Here is a 19,795-nt window from a genome sequence, read left to right as displayed (position 1 = left end):
ATGAAGACACTTGTCCTCCTCTCTGTCCTTGCCCTGCTGGCCTTCCAGGCCCAGGCTGATCATCTCCCAGAAGCAGCTGAGGAGACTAAAACTGATGAGCAGCCAGGGGTAGAGGACCAGGATGTGTCCATCTCCTTTGGGGACCCAGAAGACTCTGCTCTTCAAGATGCAGGTGAGTGGTGGTGCCCAGTGTGATAGTGGTTGGAGTCTCCTGAGAGAGGGTGGAAGATGGGACTGGAATCCTGTCAAGAATTGTGTGATTTAGGTCAGGTTCTCTGTTGGTCCTCTAGATCTTCACTGTCTTATTTGGAGAAGTAAAAGTGAGAATCAAAAGAGTGTAACTGATTTTCTTTTATTTAAGTGTTTTGATATAAACTTTATTTGTTGAATAGTTTTAAAATATAGAACATATTGAGTTTGTCTATCCAATTGATAACTTTGTTATTAAAAGAAAAATCTGGTTTGCTTAAAAGAATAGATTTAGGAACTAAATGCCAGTGTATGAGTGTGTTGGGTTAGGAGACATTAAAAGGTGAAGGACTGCAAAATGGGTGTCAAGTTATGCATGCAATCAACACTTGTTAAATGTATTTTTTCCCAGTGTTTGGAGTTACTCGTGGTGCTGGGTGTGATGTCACAGATGCAAACAAACCTGCCCTGTACCGTGTATCATGCGTCTTCACAGTGTTGTGCACTATTGGACACTGCTGGCTACCATACTTACTGCCTGTTGTTCTTTGTTTCCTCAGCCTCAAGAAAGGTCCCATTGTGCCGCTGTAGAAAGCTATGCAGATTTAATGAACGGGTCCGTGCAATCTGCAAAGACAAGAAACTACTCTGCTGCAGATGAGACGAGAGACACGATCACCATGTGTTCTGAGACCTCATGATCAGCCATTGCCCTTGTACTCAGCCTCAATTCCTTTTTTCTCAAATAAACTTTCTTGCAGACAAACAACCTGGTTTTATGTTTCTTTGATGCTTTCTACGTTACTTAGCCAGGACTTTTCCAAGCTATGTAGCTTCTCTGAGAAGTTAATTTTCTATTTCCTTGCCTCCCATTGCACTCTTAGTTCAACAAATGGACAACCATCCGTTTCCATTGTTATTGTAAGTATTTCCTTTTCCTTCTCTTAGAATTAGAAGGCCTGGAAGATACACATACATAGTTGTCAGTGTAGTTTTTGAAAATTGAAGTTGTCTGTCCCCTCCCTAATGTCCAATAAATACTTTATATTTTTAATGAGCAGCTTATATGTCATTTAAGACCTTTTGATTCTCCTTCAAGGAAATTTCTTGATCAGTCCCTCCTGTGAGTAGCAGGGACTGAGTGTCTGTGAGGGGCATAAAGAAATTGGTCTCAAGCAAGCTCATCAGTCAACTGTAGGCTCAGAGGTAATGGCTTGTTGGACATGGATGGGCTTTTGAACTCCTACTGCATACACAGTACTAAACCATGAAATGGCTCACAGTTTTGGGAGCAGTTTTTTCTCACAAGTCTCTGCATCAGAGCCTTTGTTGGACAATTGTTCCTGTCCTTGTTTGTAACATAGACCAGTGTGGAAAATGAATAGAACTCCATCCATCCATCCATCCATCCATCCATCCATCCATCCATCCATGCATCCATCCATCCATCCATCAACCATCCTCCATTTCCTAGACAGACCATGTCCATTTACTAAATAATGGTTATATATTTAAATTATGACTTCTGATGCCTGGTAGTTAGCTTGTCTTCAATACTTATAGATAAAAGAGGAAGCCTTCTCATTGTACCAAAGGTAGGGATGTGGAAAGCACAAACCTATATGAGGTGATTAGTGAACTGTTGGGTTCTGTGCCCAGAACCCAAATGTTCCCAACATTGAGAATAGCTAGTTCTGTAACATGCTGAACAAGTAATCGAGAATTTAGGGTAGTACTTAAATACATGGGGCTATGCGACGGCCATGTTACTTGATCTTCAATGACTTTCAGTGAGAGGAGTAAACTCTCCAACTTGCTGTCAAGACTCAGATAGGAAACTGCTTATTGAAACCTTTTCCTTGGCAGGGTCTCAACAGACCTATACATAGTCAGCCTTCTCTCTGGACACACACTTAGTAGCTTATGCTCTCTAGTCCTTCAGGTAACTCTCATCGACTTCATGGCCATTCCCCTGCTAGTCCTCTGGGGCCCAAAATGGACCTCTCTGAGAAAAACCTGAGCAATCTCTATTCCAGGAACATCTTGGCTAGAGAACCATGACATAATCAAAGAGAAGGTGAATGGTCAAAACAGAATAGGGACAGATAGGGAAAATAGAGATCAGGGTCTAGATACAGACTGTATAAATAATCTGGAAAGGTTATATCTATATATTAATATCACATATACATATATCCATATATTTAAATAATCTATGTCTATATATCTATATTATAAATGCCTATATCTAAATATCTTTGTATTTCTTTAGTTTATTTTACCTCATCCATATGTTCAAGCATGAGAGCCAAATAAGTATAGGAGATTTTCTTCTGCCATAAACTTCTGATATGTTTGAAATTGCTATCCATAAGTTAGAAAAAGTAAGCTATGAGTAATTAATATTATATTTGAGTATCAAGTTTTATTACACAGTCTATTTCTCTCTGCATATAAGAAAAGATTATTAAAATTGGAATGTGTGAGTGTGTATAGGTATATGAGCTGGGAGGCTCCAGAAACACCTACAAGGAAAGGCAGTAAGAAAACCTCTCACATTCTGGAAGGAACAACAGCTCATATGGATGTCGATTCCTACCATCAGAGTTGCTCAAGTTGCTTGTATAACAAAGTCATCCAACTCAGCATGGGATTTCCCTCACATTTGTCACTATTGTATAGTGGACCTGTTTTAGTGTCTATTGTTCTCCATGTCTTAGGTCCTTCACTGAAATTTCTTTTTTTCTATTTTTTTTTTAAACTGAGTATTTTGGTGTAGACATGGTATCCTAGAATTTGTTCTGTAGAATAGACTGGCCTCAAACTCAGAGATCCATCGGCCTCTGACTCTCAAATGCTGGGATTAAAGGCTTGTGTCACCTCTCCCCGGCTAAGGAACATATCTTCATAAAGAAGAATTCACCAGAAGAAAACAGACATGTATGGGTCACAGGATAATACTCGTCTTTATATTGTGAATGAAAGCAGAAAAGCAGCAAATTTGTTTGTTTGTTTGGTTATTACAGGGGAATTACTAGATTCTTTGGTTATTACAGGGGAATTGTTAACAGTGTTCTATTTACTTTCACCTCAAATTCCTCTCTAGAAAATTCTTACTATTTCACTGATATTTACTTTCTACTATTTCATTGATATTTATTTCTTGCTATTTCATTGATGTTTGGTTTGTGTCTTTGTAAAGACTCTTGGGTTCAAGCATCAGAATCATTATTAGTGCCGTGGGGGAATAACATGGAGGTCAAAGGACAACTTTGTGGAGTCAGCTTTCACCTTCCATTTTGTGTACATTTTGGTACTGAAACCTGAATCACTAGGATTGCTTGGTAAGTACCTATACCCACTTTAAACAGAGAATCATCATAATGTCTGCTTCCTGGCTTAATTGCAACTAAACAGTTCCCATCACTGCTCAAAAACTTCTGACAAGATTTATCTCTTAACTAATCACTCACTAGAATTATCTTACTATCTTTATTTTGTTTTGATTTTTTAAAAAAATATTTATTTATTTATTATGCATACAATATTCTGTCTGTGTGTATGTCTGTAGGCCAGAGGAGGGCACTAGACCTCAATACAGATGGTTGTGAGCCACCATGTGGTTGCCGGGAATTGAACTCAGGACCTTTGGAAGAGCAGGCAATTCTCTTAACCACTGAGCCATCTCTCCAGCCCAAGTTCATGGAGTTTTTGCAAAGCTAATGTAACTTAGTAATTGGTCCATCAGAGTTATCAACATGGTACCATAAGACTAACTGGCTCCATGATGCTAAATTCATATGTAAAAATGGGCTGATATTTCAGCAATCATGTAAGGGTTAAATTAAATAATATGGGATACCATGTGAAGTCCAACCTTGATAGGTCTTGAGACCAATTCTATATCACCACCCACTTCTAATCTACCCTTCCTACCACACAAGTACTGTACCTTATGAAGTTTGGCCTGGAGATAAAGGTGCATCACCTCAGACCCATTCCTATCACTTAGCTATTTTCACTCTAACCATGGATCTGTTTGACAATACATGGAGTCCAACCTGGAACTCAAAGTAGGGACCTCAATATCCAATCTACCATGCAAGACAACAAAATGAGCTAGACATTAGCATCCTGTACCTGTAATAGCAAACAAGAAACTTTACTCTTACCTGCACCACATCTATCTCCTCTTAAGCACAATGTAGTATCATATGCCCCATTTTCACAAAATACTGCCCATTTGTATTAGCACTTTTGCCCCTACTACTGAAGGATTATCTGCAGATCGTCGTGAGCCCTCCATAAACTTTATCATGAATTTTCTAAGTCTACAGGAGATTTTTTTCTTAGACTCAAAGTTGGCACCTCCCCCTAGCTGAACCAAGATGACTTCTGATATGATACTCATATCAACACACCATACAGCTGGTCCACAAGTCGCCAAGTTTAGGTGACCATAAACCAAGATTCAAGAACCCACTCAACAAAGGAAGTACTAGACATCCACACCAAGAAACATTGTGGATTTTCTAGCTCCAAATGCTTAATTCTATTGTAACAAAATGACAATTTGGATGTTATCCCTTCCACAAAAAAACATCCCAATTGCAGAGTTGTTACCTGAGAAAAGCAACTTGGTTAATGTTTAAAATAATTATTTGACAAAACAAGTATAAATATGCTCAAGGAATTCAGAGAGGACATGAACAAATATCCAAGATAGGACCAGAAAACAAAATATAAAAAGTAGCAAAAAGCATCATATATATTAAAATGAAATTTAATAAGCAGAAAGAATAGATTAAGAACATCCAAAATGAACGGAAATACTCAAGAAGTCCAACATAAAGTTCAGAAAAATGTTTTATAGAAAGACTGGATCAAATTTAAGGCACAATATAAGATCTTAGAAAGAAAGGAAAAGAGATGGCTCATTTACACAATGAAAATGTTGAATCTAAAAAAGTAAATAAAAGCAAGAAATACAACCTCATGAAAATATGGGATAGTATAAAGAAATACACTATAAGTTATAGATATGGAAGAAAGGGGAGAAACAAGAGTCAGCAGCACAGAAAATATTTTCCACACAAACACAGAAGAAATTTTACATTCTAAAAAAGTTATGTTGATTAATGTTCAAAATCCATAACATCAAATGGACAAGATGATAAAAAAAACTCCTCATTCACATAATAATTAAGACACTAAATGTACAGAGCAAAGAAAGGATATTGAAAACTACAAGAGACAAAGAACAAGTCACATTTAAAGGCAGACTCATCAGAATAATTCATATTTTTTCCAGAGCATTTTAAAGACAGATAGGCCTGGACAGGTGTTTTACAAGTTCCAAAAGACCAATGATACCAAAAAAAAATTATTATGCCAAGAACTCTCAGTGGAAAGAGAAAGTGTCCAGGACAAAAAAAAAATGATATAAGAAATTTATTTCCATTCTACATAGAATACTGAACAGAATAATTTGTTCTAAAGAAAATATTGAACATGTCCAAGAGGTATGTAAACCAAAAGAGGACAAGGAAAACACTACTGTAAAAAATGTGAATTAATTAATCTTGTTTAATAATAACTTTGAATATTAAAATCCTCAGTACATCTATAAAGAGAAACAGACTCCAAGAAACAGACCTCACTACCAATAATGAACACCACATTAAGGTGAAAGAATAGAAAACTAGTTCCAAGTAAATGGAAAAAGCAAAAGACATAAGTTGCTTTTCTAATATCTGTCTGAACCAATTTCAAACCAAAACTAGTCTAAAGAGAGGGAGAGACTTTTAGTACTCAAGAGGAAAAAAATCTACCATGAAGACATTATAATTCTAAGCAGTTACACACAAAACACATAGGTACCCATTTTAATGAAAATTGCTAATAGAACAAATATCACAGACTTACCATAAAAGAGTGATTTTAAAATAAATATACAAATCTTACTTCACTGACTATTAAATTATTCAGTTTTTGGGAATTGTTTGATAAACCTTAAAATTATAAACTGGTTCTTTAAAAAATAGATTCTTACATTATAAATACCGTTTGACAAACTAACTCCAGTGTCATACCACCTATGACCTATAAACAGCTTGTGCTGTGTGTGATTCACGATGTGAATTCAACGGCTCTGCAATTAGTCATAATGAACTCACACCTTACACAGACAAGAGGCAAAGAGTTCACATGTCAGCTGTGGCCCACATCCCAAGGCTGGGTGTCATTGCTTCCAAGGATGACCCCTGAGGGTCTAGTCATTGAACTGGCTCTCCTGCGATACCCCACGTGAACCACTTTCTCCTTCAGCTTGGGTTTGTAACAGTAAGCTTGCGGCTATAACTAAACACACTTTTATGAGTGTCTTGACAGTATTTATTTCTCACAGTTCTGAAGGCAGAAGATGTCTAAGATCCAAGGAACTTTCCAGGTTGATTCTCCCAAAAGGGCTGACTCCTGACTTTAATTTGGAATCTACATCTTATATCCTCATTTAGTAAAAGAGGGAGCCGGAGCTTTTGTGTCTTTTTCTTCATCATGGCGCTCTACCATCAGGACCTCCTCTAGTCCTAATCATCTCCCGAAGATCCCACTTCCAATACCATCACCCTTGTAGTGAGGGCTTCAACATTTGATGTGAAGAAAAGACAACCCATCCACGGCAGCATCCCTCAAGATCCCTTCACAGGATCATAGAGGGACTGGGAAAAGCACCATCTACAGACAGACATTGAAAGCATCTGGAGAAGAGACAACCAATGAAGTTCATCTTGCAGGCAATGCTGTTGTTCCATCAAGAGGACAGGAACCCCACCAGAACTCACAGCACAGAGAGGAACGTCTCCCCTGTCTACTATCGCCTTTGACTCAAGAGGCATCCTGGGATGGGGTCTTCTCTCTCCTCCCATCCGAGCCAAGGTTGTATTGCAAACACATGGAGGCTCCATTTTAGAAGTTGGAGCTTCTCTCGGAATTTCCCCCTAATTGCTATTTCCTATCATATCTCATTTAGAAAATAAAGATTAGTGATTCTTGAACATTCTTAGTTTATTTATTGATATGCCCTAGATACCCAGAGTCCTTGTCACCCAGCTTTCTGATCCCTCAGAAAGGGAAATGAGAGAAAAGATTTTACCTATAGATTTATCAGAATCTCCCTGTCAGGAAAGAAGCTACCAAGCTTTTTGGCAACTCTGTGGCTGCAGACTGCCACGCACCGCGCCCCCGTCCCGTGTCTGCGCTCTGTGCGCTATTACCCAGTTCGCGAGCTTCGGGAAAGGGGGCTGGAGGTTGAGAATACACACACAGAGACAGACCGACACACGCAGACCTTTTAACACGGATACCATAGCCCCAAGAATGCCCGCTTTATTGTGTTCAGGGGCAGATTATAGAGAGATAGCCACGCCCCAGCCAAACCCACCAGAAACCACTCTCCCGCCATCAGGAACTCCTGAAGCTCTCGTGCTCAGAGCAGCTGAGCAGCACTCAGATCAGGGGGAAACAAGATGTTTACAAGAAATTCAGGATCTGGGGTCTCACTGCTCCCAACAGCAGTGAGTTTCCTTCTTGATCATGCTCTATTCCAGAGTAGAACCCAGGCTCCCTCCTCCTGCACAGTCAGCACTCTCAATGGGTGACTTCTATGTTGCCCTGATGTCACTCAGACAGCAGGCAGAGATGGAGGCACTGATCCCAAAGAATGCATTCACTGTAACTATATTCCATTATAGTGGAAGAAATGTCCCATTGTCACTCACATGTCACCCATAAGAACTAACTGCACAGACAATGTGGAAACTGTGGTGAAGGAAGTATACTTGGTGCTAAAGAAGAGGAAGCCTGGCTGTAGGACCAGGATCTATCCCTGATGCTTGAGCCCATTCCCTATGGTGGGATGCCATGCTCAGCCTTAATGCAGGGGGAGGGGCTTGCTCCTGCCCCAACATAATGTGCCAGACTTTGGTGACTCCCCATGGGACCCTTACCCATTGGGAGAAGTGGGATGGTGGAATAGACGGGAGGGGGGGTTGGGAGGAGGGGCTAAGGGGCAAAACTGTGGAAGGAATGCAAAATGAAACTTAAAAATTAAAATTAAAAAAAAGGAAGCAGGTTACTGAGTAACTAGTTCCCTCTAACTTTTGATCACCAATTATCTTTCTTTTGACAAAGGTTATGCTCGCCCCTTTTCCTAGGGAGAAAATCTAAGTCTCATCTACCTCTGTGTCTTGAGGATGCCCACTTACCTTCATTACGTCTGCAGGCGTCTGATTGTGGTCCCAGGATGTAGAACTGAAAGACGATGGATGCAGGAGAATAGACTAGCTGGGTTTGTAGCTCGTCCTGCAAGCACAGCTCCTGATGGGACATCCTTGCTCTGATAGGTCTGACTGCCATTCCATTCTCTAACTCAATAATGAGGGGTGCAATGCGCACTAACACTTAGGTCACGCTTGGGTGTGCCAGGTTTCAGTTGGCACATTATTGATCCATTCCCCAGGACAATTTTACAATGCAGGCTCTAGGAGTATTTTGTTTTATAGATAAAAAAAAAAAGAGCCGGACCCATACAATCAGTAGGTAAATTGTCTGTGCTTTCCTCTTGAAAGTAGGACTGGGGCTTGGAATTCACCCCACCTGCTTCCAATGCCTGTTTACCACGAAATGCAGCCCCGTTAGGGCTAATCTGCTCAGGATTTTAAAGACCCCCAGAACTGAATGAAGGATGAAGTATGTTTCTCAGACACACGTCCCTCCCCCACAAACAGAAAACACATGCATGAAGTCACCTTCCGGGTCCTATTTTAATAGCAGCCAGCAAGTCTTGACAAGCTGGTTAGGGAGTGTGCCGAACTGACTCTATCTTTACCCCTGAGCCCTGCCATGCCTCTCTCTCCAGCTTGTGTCAGGTACAGGACAAGACTCTGCTTCTCTAGCTGCTGGAAAGTGAGCTCCAAGGAGGGGGGGGGGGGCATTTGGCCAGCTATTTGATGCCTTACTAGCATGGGCCTGCATCTCATTTTTTAATAAAATTAAAAACTGAAATATTAAGCTCTCAACCCTCTGTGAGAACAAAACAGTGGCTAAAGAAACTCTGTAAACACACCCAGCAGCTGTGCAATGTGCCCCTTATCTTTCCTGCCCCTTTCCTAAAAGACTTCCTGCACATTTGTTAAAACAAAACAGCGGGTCATATCCTTCTCAGATCCCCAGTCAGGATCCCATTGTCCTTAGGAAATATTTCAAACTTCTTCAATGGTTTGGCATGGTTCCTACATTAGAGGTCTCAGCCCCCTTTGGTGCCCCATGTGTGGTATGCTCCTAGGCTATCCTGAACCAGATCAACCTCGTTTTGTTTTTCCCCAGGTGCTGGGGAAAAGCCAGATGTTGCTCAGCCAGGTTTCTGTAGGACCAATACACCTCCATGGACACTTTCTTCAAAGTTTGAAGAAAGACGGTGTAACTACATATCCCTGCATGCCATTGCCTCCTCACGAAGCTCAGTGGGGGCTGTCGCTAGCCCCTGCATCAGCTAAGCTGATAGTAAACCCATTGTAGGCCTTTTAGGTGGTCCATCTGCAAAAGGTGCGATGTCTCTGAGCACAGCCACATGAATGCTACTTGTCTCCCAATTCCAAGCCTAAAATATGTGATGGATGGGTAGGAGTCTCTCTCTCTCTCTCTTTCTCTCTCTCTCTCTCTCTCTCTCTCTCTCTCTCTCTGTGTGTGTGTGTGTGTGTGTGTGTGTGTCTGCTCCTCTCCCTCTCTCTCTGTCTTAGCCATTGTCCTTGAAGACCCTCTATAGAGCTCAAATGACTCAACCATGACTTCTCCATCAACAGCCCTGCTTTATTCTTGACCATATGGAAAACATGGCAAGGACATACCTCTTTGCTCTACAATGCTGCCGTGGACTTGTTTAAATCTCCCCGTGCTTCTGAATTCCATCAGCATCAGGGGCATCTCTGACTTGCTTGTTATGTTCCCCAGGTTTAGCCCAGAGACTGATATTAACGAGGAAACAGTGTTTCTGACTCAATGCTCTTATGCAATAACTTATGAAATTGTCTAGAATAACACGTTCTATCATGATTGGGTATTTTTCCTTTTCCTTTTTTGCATCTTTTCTGGCACCCGAACTTTTAAAATTGCAACAGCAATGTTTTATTTTTTTATTTTTAACTCCATGTTATCCAAAGCACATTTACTCAGCAATCATGGAGGAGTACATAAAGGAATGAATTGATTCAAACTCCTGCCTCCCTCCTAGGCCTCCTCTGTGAAATGAAGTAGAGATGACCTCTGCTATGGCTTCCACCTAGATCACCCTCTGTAGTGTCTTCATACCAGGCATACAGACAGCCATGTTTCCAAGTCTTTGGGAAACAAAGTCTGGGCTTCAGGGTTAACTTGCATAGCAATTTCTCAAACAGAAGAACAGACAGAATGGGGTGACGGGGTGGGCTGAAGCATCACAGCTAGTGGATGTCTAGAATATTCTGAATCTCTGAATCTTCAAAGAGAACTCAGTACCTAAAAGTTGTTAGTAAACATTACAGAACAAACCACCTGACCAAAGCGATAAAAAGAGCTTTTTTTCTCTTTATGTTCTAGAGCCAAGACACTGGTCTCAGAGCAGCAAATGAGAAAATGTGACCAGGGCTCTCAACGCACACCTAAAGTTGCATGGTTGATATGTTCAGACAGTACCTGTAATTCGATGTACTAGCCCTGGAAGCTGGGTTTTCTATACTGCCATGGACAGGGGCCTGGCCAAAGGAAAGCCTACCCAGACACAGCTGGCCTTAGCTTATCACATCTGTACCACAACACACTGGTGATCTGATGTCATTGTCATCTCTCCAAGAAGAATCAGAGACATGAGGAAGCAAAGTTCTTCTTTCTTCAACCACCTGAGGAGGTACAACTAGCCCAGACACTGTCCTAGGCTGATTGTTATGGATCATTGACTAGAGGTGACTGGCAGGCAATAGCAATGCCTGAATGCTTGAATAAAACTGAAGTTTAGAGGAAATACCATCTTCATTGTGTGCACGCGCATGAATGCCTGTGAACCCACAATCACTCCCATGTAGACACTGTAGATATGTGCACATGTGTTCATATGTGTGTCAGTACATGTACGTGTACATTTCTGTATTTATGATGGTTGGTAGCTGATCAGTAATTAACCCTGGTCATCCCTATACAAGGACCCTCCTCCCTGCTAAATTCTCTGTTCAAATATCATTCTTAGGTTCATCCTTTTGGAACACCTCCATTTCAGACTGATTTCCTGTGCTTTTCCTCTGTAACTTTTACACATACCTTTTCCTGCTGACGCTACATTTCCACACACACACACACACACACACACACACACACAGAGGGAGGGGAGAGAGAGAGATTGATACATACCAGTGCACTCGGGCACACATGTAGTTTTTTGGTTTGCAGTCTCTCCCATTAATTTAATATCTTCCAATAAAATAGTAAAAGGGCAGCAAAAAAACTCAAACGGTAGAGGCTTGATAAACTGAGGTCAATTCCTAGCTCCCATGCGGTGTTAGGAGAGAGGCTACTCCTTAGAGTTGTCCGCTGACCTCCACACGTACACACGCTGGCACCCAGTCCCTCACACAGAGAAATGAATATATGTTTTAAATATGTATTAATAAAACCACTGGGGAGATAGAAAAACTGCCTCAGAGAAGGTGAGCTTATTCTGAAAGGGAGCTGGGGGAGAGCAAACCTCAAGCCATTCCCTAGACTGGTCCAATAAAGTATCCCGCACAGCCCAGGCCTGGAGTCCGTCCTCCACCGCAACACACTAAGCTCACACAAGGGTTGAGAAGCTTCATCTCCTTTGGCTAACTCTTCCCAAATTCCTCAAGTGCTCCCTGTATAACCGGTGGTATGACCACTCCATGGTATGGTTCAGGGAAAAGTTTATACTATAGATATGAGAGCGAGAGACAGAGGCATCTGGAAGAATCCAGAGTAGGGTCAGCCAACTAGCCAGGAGACAAGCAAAGCAGAGAGAGTGGGGGTGGGAGAGAAAGAGAGAGAGAGAATATGGGAGAGCAGAGGGAGGGGGAGGGAGGCAGAGAGAGGGAGACAAAAAGAAGGAGCAAAAAAGAAAGAAAAGAGGCAGAAACAGCAGGGTTTTAAGGAGAGCAAGGAGCTGAGGGGAGGGGAGTCCACGAACTGGAGAAGTGTAGACAGGGAAAGAGGTGAGAAGCCCTGAGATGCTAGCATGGACTCTGAAATGTGTAACTGTACTTGCAATACTGAATGAGCCTGGTGGCCAGCGTGTACTTTGATACAATAATGGGCACCATAGATAACCATTTGTCCCTTCTGCCAGTGATAAGGTAGAGGGGAGCTGGCTTCACAAGCTCCTGAGGAATGCTGGCTTTTGTCTAACAGTCAGAATTTGGGAAAGCGGAGCTTCCTTTGGACCTGACACTCCCCCACGTTGGCAACCTCACTTAACACAGGCAGAGGAACTATAAGGCAGCAGGAAGGAGTGCTGAATGGGACTTACGGAATGGATAGGCACAGAAGTGTTTAGACTGATGGAATGTAACAGAAACATTAAAATCTATGATGTTCAACACTTAGTCCCTTTGGCTATGTAAAAGTACGTACAATATAGCCTTCATTGCTCATTGTTAAGTTTGCACAGTTCCTCAGTTAGTAGGACATTTGAATGCACAAGCTTTGCCATCTGTTTTTTTTAATTGGAGGCTGTTATTCTCTCCAAAAGAAAGACAGCAGCCTTGTGCAACGACCTGCAACCTGTTCTTATCTCACCGTGTGGTGGGTAGGCTTCTGTTTTTGTTCTCAGGAGCTTGTGGGTTTCAGCTGCTCGTGGGCAGAGACCAAAGCTTCTTATCTCGGAAAAACTCAAGCTGAGGCCCAGTGAGTAATAAGACTGCAGGCTGTGCACAGCTGGCTGCGCTATTAATCCTCTTTGATAAGATAAGACTGCCTCAGAACCCATTGTTTCCAACCAAGACTCACCAGAATATGCTTTTCTAGAATCCAGTCACGTCACCCCACAGGTGGCTGCCATGATTATGTGGCTGGCACACCCATTGAAACCTTACAACACGCATACCCAAAGGGACAACCTATCTTCTCAGCTGAGGTTCCCAAACCTCAGCTCCAGTGACTGTCAGGTCAGATAATTCTTTGTGGTGGGAAGCTGCCCTTGTCTCGTGGAATGCTTGACAGCACCCCTGACCGTAGGCTACCAGGCCATTGCCACAGCCTTACCAGGTGGCATATAGAAATACCTGCAGACATCGCCAGATGGTCCCTGGGAAAGAGGATTATTACTAAATGGAAGGAGAGGGAGAGGAAGAAACACTGTTCTATGGATATGTAAGAATTAGAGAAAAATTTGGGGATGGGTATAGCTCTCAGCCCTCAACAAGGAAACAGTTTTTTATTTATTTTTTTCTTTTTTTGTGGAAGAGATAGAGACCACTGGAAGGAAGGAAGGAAAGAAGGAAGGAAGGAAGGAAGAAGAAGGAGAGAGAGAGAGAGAGAGAGAGAGAGAGAGAGAGAGAGAGAGAGAAGGGCTGAATATGGCGCCTCCTGCAAATTGCCCCAAATGACGCAGATGACGGAGCTCACGCATGTGTGCAAGGGCTCACACGGCTGCGTCCTACGTAGATGATGCAACCATGCTGCTCGTGGGTCACATGGGGTCCTTTAAGATTTGAGGGCTGGGCCATTAAGCTCTTCTGCCTGAGGGCTTGTCCGCACATGCTCGGCCCTAGAACCTGGAAGTGTCAACCATGTTGTGTGGCTGAATCATTACAGCTAGGACAACTCCTGAACCCGAGGATTAGAGAGTTTACGGAAGACTGCAGGCCAGGGGAACAGGAAGTTTATTGTAGAACCGTCTCCTACAATGTCGGAGAAGCTGTCCCCATGAAGCCTCACCAGCTTGGCTGCCTAAACAAGACCTGAACAAGGACGACACCCACAGGCATGCTAACAGGGAAGGAGGAAATCTCACAGGGGGTCTCAATCCTAAACAAACAGAGTATCAGGGGAGATTGGCTGTCTCTGTAAACATTCCTGTCCAGGCTGAAAAGCAAGACTGACTATCTTGGGAGATAGGTTGTCTGGATAAACATTCCTTTCTGGAGTGGCCCAGGAAGGTCATCTGCAATTCTGTAGGAATCTGGTTGGACACTGGTCCTCTCTCAGCCACCTTAAACAAGTACCATTTTCGCTTGTCCATTTAAGAAAGCATTTCTTCTGGAAAGAAGTTAGGTGAAATGTATTGAATGCAAGTTTTCTGCATGACTGTTCTCTGGGAGGATTTGGTAGCAACTTTCCTGAGAACAAATTAATGGAACTTTTAGATCTCCCCTACAGGAGGCTTCCCAGCAGCAACTCATTGAATGGACCAGGGCCACCACTTCTCACTTGCCGTGAGAGGCAACAGAGAAGTAACCAGTTAAGGCCAGTGGGTCAGTGAGCTGAAAAGCAAGGCTCCCCTGGCTGGCAGGTCCTGCTCTCCTCCCCAGTCTGTAAGTGTTCCTTCCTTCTCTGTTCTCACACCTGTGCTTCCGCAGTGGGAACAAAGAGTCAGGCACAGGCAGCACTCACTTCTCTGAAAACAAGGATCTTCCTGTTGAAATGAGGGATGTTTTCTGCCTCTGGGAGAATCCTTTGTCTTTGGTCTGTTTATAGTGATGACAGTTTCTTCTGTGCTCAAAACTGTGAAACTGATCTTTATCGCTGTGTATACTTCTTATTGACTGGCTTATTGTCTGGCCAAGAGACGGCTTGTACATCGACTGAGACACTCAATTAAATGAGATACCTGGATTAGGTAGCCATAATTCACAGAACATTTGTATCTACATTAGAGACTATTGGAGGTGTGGAGTGGTAGAATAGAAAGGGGATGCATTTGAGGCTAAAAGCCTAAGTTTCAAGACTGGTTCTTCTCTCAGGTGGTTCTGAAGGCTTGGGCTACCTTTAAAAGTGGGCAATATAACTTGTGTTGCTTGGCTGTTGGGATGAAATGAGGTGTGTATAAATCCATATGGTCAGCTAAATCGAAATTTATGTCCTGGCAATGCTGAAGCATGCATGGGCAGCCCGTATATGGCGGTTCTGTTGAACTTGTCCATATTGGGTTTCGTGGTCTGAGTTGATGAGGACTATTGACCAGGTCTCTTCCTCATATGGTCAGCAAGGAATTGGAATTCTTGTGTGTTCTTGGTGAACACATGAAATAGCACAGCCACTGTTATTCTTTTTTAAAGATATGATCGGGGGGACTGGTTTCACAAGGGGCAGCAGTTCTATGATGGGCAACCAGTTCCATGAGGAGCTGTGGCAGGGCCAACCAAGGCCTCAGTGAAGCAGCGGTCCCCACAGGCCTCAGCAGGTCCCTTTAGGCCTTGGCAGGTCATCTTGGCAGGTGGGAAACCATGGTGGATGAGAGACAGATATATCATTCAGAGAGAGTTTGGGTATAGAGTTTGTTTCATGGGCTATGGAGGGAAAAGGAAAGGGGGAAGGGGAGAAGGGAGCAGAGAGAGGGGGAAGAGAGCAGAAGTTACCTCTTCAGTGGAGAGGAGGAAAGAGAAAGTACAAACTGGAGGAGGTGGGATAGTCACTTCCCTCTGCAGAAGGGGGGTTGGGAGTGGGTGGGACTTGTCTCTTAAAGGGACAGGGTACCCAGGTGACACACCAGGCCAGCAGATCATAACACACTGTGCAGTTTTTTAAAAACAAAATTAAACATATAGTTACCACATAGTTCAGCAATTCCAATTCTGAGTATATATCCCAAAGAACTGAAATCAGGGAGACAAACAGATATTCATACATTCATGCTTCTGGCACATAGCTTCTGCTATTGTTCACAATAGTCAAAGAGTAGAAACAATCCGACTATCAGTTTGATAGAGAGATAGACAAAACAGGGTCCACATGTGCAGTCGAATATTATTAAATGCTGAAAAGGAAGAAATTCCTGTTACATGTGACAACATGGACAAAACGTCAAGGCATGGTGCTAAGTGAAATGAACCTGTCCGGAAAGAACAGGGGCTGATGAGTTCATCTACATGAGGTACCCAGAGTTGGTCATATCCATAGAGACTTAAATAGAATGGAGGACAGTGGGAAGAGGGCTGTCTCCAATTCTCTCACTGGGATTTGAGACCCTGCTCTTCATATTGGGTTGCCTTGCCCCACCTTAATACATGGGGAGGTGCTTACTCTTACTGCAACTTGATATGCCATGTCTTCTTGATGTGCATAGGACCCCTGCCTTGTCCTAAACAGAAACAGAAAGAGAGTAGATTTGGGTTGGGAACAGAGGAAAGGAGGGGGAGGGGCTGGATAGAGAGCAGGGAGGAGAAACTGCACCCAGGATGCAAAATAAATAAGTAAAATAAATAAATAAATTTATTTTAAAAATAGAATGGATACTGCTGTGGGCTGAGGGGAAGGGGAATGGAGAAATAGCTTTTAGTGGGTACAGCATTTCAACTGCATAAGAGGAAAAATATCTGAGGTTGAATGGATGTAGTAGTCTAACACACAGTTAAGTACTAACCGCACATTTAAAACTGCTCAGGATAGGAAAATTCCTATTACATATCTATCCATAATTTAAAACCAAAACACTACATGCATCATAAGCACTGGATATGTTAGTGCTTGCATTTATTTGCCTGCTTGTTGAGGGGAATAAAGAACGATTACTAAAAACCCAGAGACAGATATTGGGGTTCAACCTAAAGACCAGAAATGTAAAGCAGCCAGCCACTGGCTCTTACCTCTACCTCAGTCCCAAAGTGGCCATCCTGCCTCCAGGAATCCTCTGAATGAGACTGAAAATGAAACCCATCTCCTCCTATTTTATAGCCCTCTCTAGTTCTGGGTTTAAGGTTTGTACCACTACGGTCCAGTTTCTGTGGAAAACTAGTGAGGCTACTAAGATTAAAGGTGTGTGCTACCACTGCCTGGTCTGTATGGCTGATCAGTGCAGCTCTTTTACTCTCTGATCTTGAGGCAAGTTTCTTTTATTAAAATACAAATGAAATATCACCACAGGGGAGAGCTTGACAAAACTTTTATGAACAAGTCAAATGCAGATGCAGCTGAGAAACACTTGAGTGGAGGCACTGTCCTGAAGAAAGTTTCTTTTCCCACGTGAGTTTGTGATCCAAGTCTGTGTTCCCACCTTTTGTTCGAAGGCTGTCATCCCCACAAAGTCCTTAGGGGACCATTACAGATTGAGAGGTGTTTGGGTACGCTGCTCAGTCACAGCTGGAAACACAGTAGAGATGCCTCTTTTCTTCCACCCCAGTACACTCTCCCAGAGATTCCCTGGGAACTCTTAAAGGACTGGAAGCTCTGGGTACCTTTCTTTCATGAGACCCACCAAGCTCTGGCCTCCCTTGGCTAGGTTTTGTGATGGAGGATGCTACTGGCACCTGGTGGTTAGAGGCCAGGAAAGGTGGTTATTACCCTGCCCTATGATGTGCAGACAGCCTCCACGTCAAGTAATTACACAGTCCAGAATGTAAGGGGTACTAACCACTAAGTCTTCTTGGAAAAAAATGCTTTGAAGTCTCCTTAGTAGGTCAATAACCCTCCATTGAATCTATTCCTGCCTGTCAAAATTCTCCTCAGTGATGGTGCCCACAGAGTCTGGCCAAAGAAGCATGCATGGTCTTTGCTTGCTTGGAAATGTGGAGGTGAAGGGACAGAAGAAGCATGTCTAGGGAGACTGGAGGTACAGCCAATCTACCCAGAATTTTCCTAGGAGCATAAACTCTAAGACAGACAGACAAACAAAGAAAACCTCAAGATGCTTGGAGAAAGAGGCTGAAGTCAGCCAACCCTAATTTCAAAAGAGGTGCCATGCTTGGGGCTGGGTGGGTGAGTTCATGAGTAAAGAGCTTGTCTCAAAAGCCTGAGAACTGAGTTCAGCTCTTCAGTATTCATACAAAAAGCTGTCAGGGTACCCCTATCATCCCAGTATTGGCGGCTCAGAGACAGGATTCCTGAAGCTTATTGGCACTAGCCTACCCAGATGGAGGAGATGCTGGGTTAGTGAGAGATGACTAAAAGTGGATGGGCTGGTGGTGTGGCTCAGTGGGTAAATGATGTGGGAAGGTCATTTGTCAATCTGTTGTTTTATTGGTTAATCAATAAAGAAAACTGCTTGGTATGATAGGTCAGAAAATTAGGTAGGTAGAATAGACAGAACAGAATGCTGGGAGGAAGTGAGGCAGACGCCATGCCTCTCCTCTCCAGGGCAGACGCGATGAAGCTCCAGCCCAAGATGGACGTACACTAGAATCTTTCCTGGTAAGACACCATCTTGTGGTGCTACACAGATTACTAAATATGGGAGCTGACAAGAGAGAAAAATCTGCCTACACCTGGGTTTCCTCAGCATTGATTCATTTCCTTAGTTATTGTATGAGCACAATGGCATGCATTACTCCAAAAGTTTTAATGCTAAATCTGTTTTTTATAAGTTTAGATCTCCTCTGTTTATTATCCTAGTCATGCTAGAAAATTCCATGGCCACATACAGTTCATAAAACTACACATAGCTCAGTAATATATATATAACATATCAATGCAACTATTTGTACAATGAGAATAAAAAAACCGCTCACCCAAACCCAAAAGCCAGTGGTGTGTGTTCAGGAACCTGACGTCTGCATCAACTCCAATGCTGTTATCATCTTCTGAGCACAAGACGGGGGGACTCAGAGTTCTGGAGTAGAATGGAGGAACAAGGACCTCAGGTCAGAGAACATCACAGGAAGCTTAGTATGGACCACACAATGTGCAGGTGAGAGGCATATCATGAGTATTCACATGAAGCTCCTGTCTCAAGGTGGACATGGAGTCAGACACCTGCAGGAAGGAAAAAAAGAACCCATAAACATGTGCTGTGCCCAACATGGTTGCAACTCTATAATATATGCAATCCCCACAATGATCTGACTCAGAAAGGACACTTAACACTCAAGTAGACTGAGTCACAGAGAGACCAAGTCATGGGGAGTTAAACACATCTCCTGAAGCTGCCGAACTCCTCAGGAAGGATGGTCAGGTTTTAACCACCCGAGTCAGCAGGTCCAGTCATAGGGCACTGCCTAACCCTGTAATCCAAGTCAGAACGGGAAAGGTGTCGTGAGGGCACTCTCTGAAAGGAGGTCAGCCACTCTGGATCCCAGACTCAGCTGTAGAAGGTATGTAGGGTCTCGGGAATCATGTGGTGTAAACAGAGCACTCGAGAGCATGACTGACCATACCAGATGTGGCTGTGGCTGCCCACTCCAGTGTCCCAGCACTGGGGAGACTGAGGTAGGAGATTCTGGCTCAAGATCAGTCTGGGATGCAGAGTGAGACCTTGATGTAGGAAATAGATACACACACACACACACACACACACACACACACACATACACACACAGATACACACACTCACACAGACACACATACATAGAGACAGACATAGACACACATACAGACACACACTCACAGAAACACACACATACATACTCACATGCACAGG

At 43.0% G+C, this 19,795-nt stretch overlaps 1 protein-coding gene and 1 long non-coding RNA gene across 2 annotated transcripts; one reads left to right on the top strand and one right to left on the bottom strand.

Annotated features, from left to right (window-relative positions):
- On the top strand, positions 1-369 carry LOC142857012 (alpha-defensin 9-like). Its single transcript, XM_075984631.1, has 2 exons — positions 1-172; positions 362-369. Exons 1-2 carry the CDS (start codon positions 1-3, stop codon positions 367-369), a joined length of 180 nt encoding a protein of 59 aa, XP_075840746.1.
- On the bottom strand, positions 369-10,226 carry LOC142856865 (uncharacterized). The gene is made up of 3 exons (XR_012911735.1): positions 10,095-10,226; positions 8,454-8,550; positions 369-816 (listed from the first exon to the last, which is right to left on the bottom strand). It is a non-coding gene; the product is annotated as an uncharacterized LOC142856865 (long non-coding RNA).
- Between the last annotated feature and the right edge of the window lie 9,569 nt (positions 10,227-19,795).

Source organism: Microtus pennsylvanicus, chromosome 9 (assembly GCF_037038515.1).
Source record: "Microtus pennsylvanicus isolate mMicPen1 chromosome 9, mMicPen1.hap1, whole genome shotgun sequence".
In the NCBI taxonomy this organism is placed as follows: domain Eukaryota; kingdom Metazoa; phylum Chordata; class Mammalia; order Rodentia; family Cricetidae; genus Microtus; species Microtus pennsylvanicus.
The sequence above is the reverse complement of the archived record's forward strand: the minus strand, read 5'-3'. Positions and strand labels throughout refer to the sequence as shown.

Excerpts from the sequence above, each read along its gene's own strand:
- LOC142857012 (XM_075984631.1), top strand. The coding sequence starts at position 1 with ATGAAGACACTTGTCCTCCTCTCTGTCCTTGCCCTGCTGGCCTTCCAG.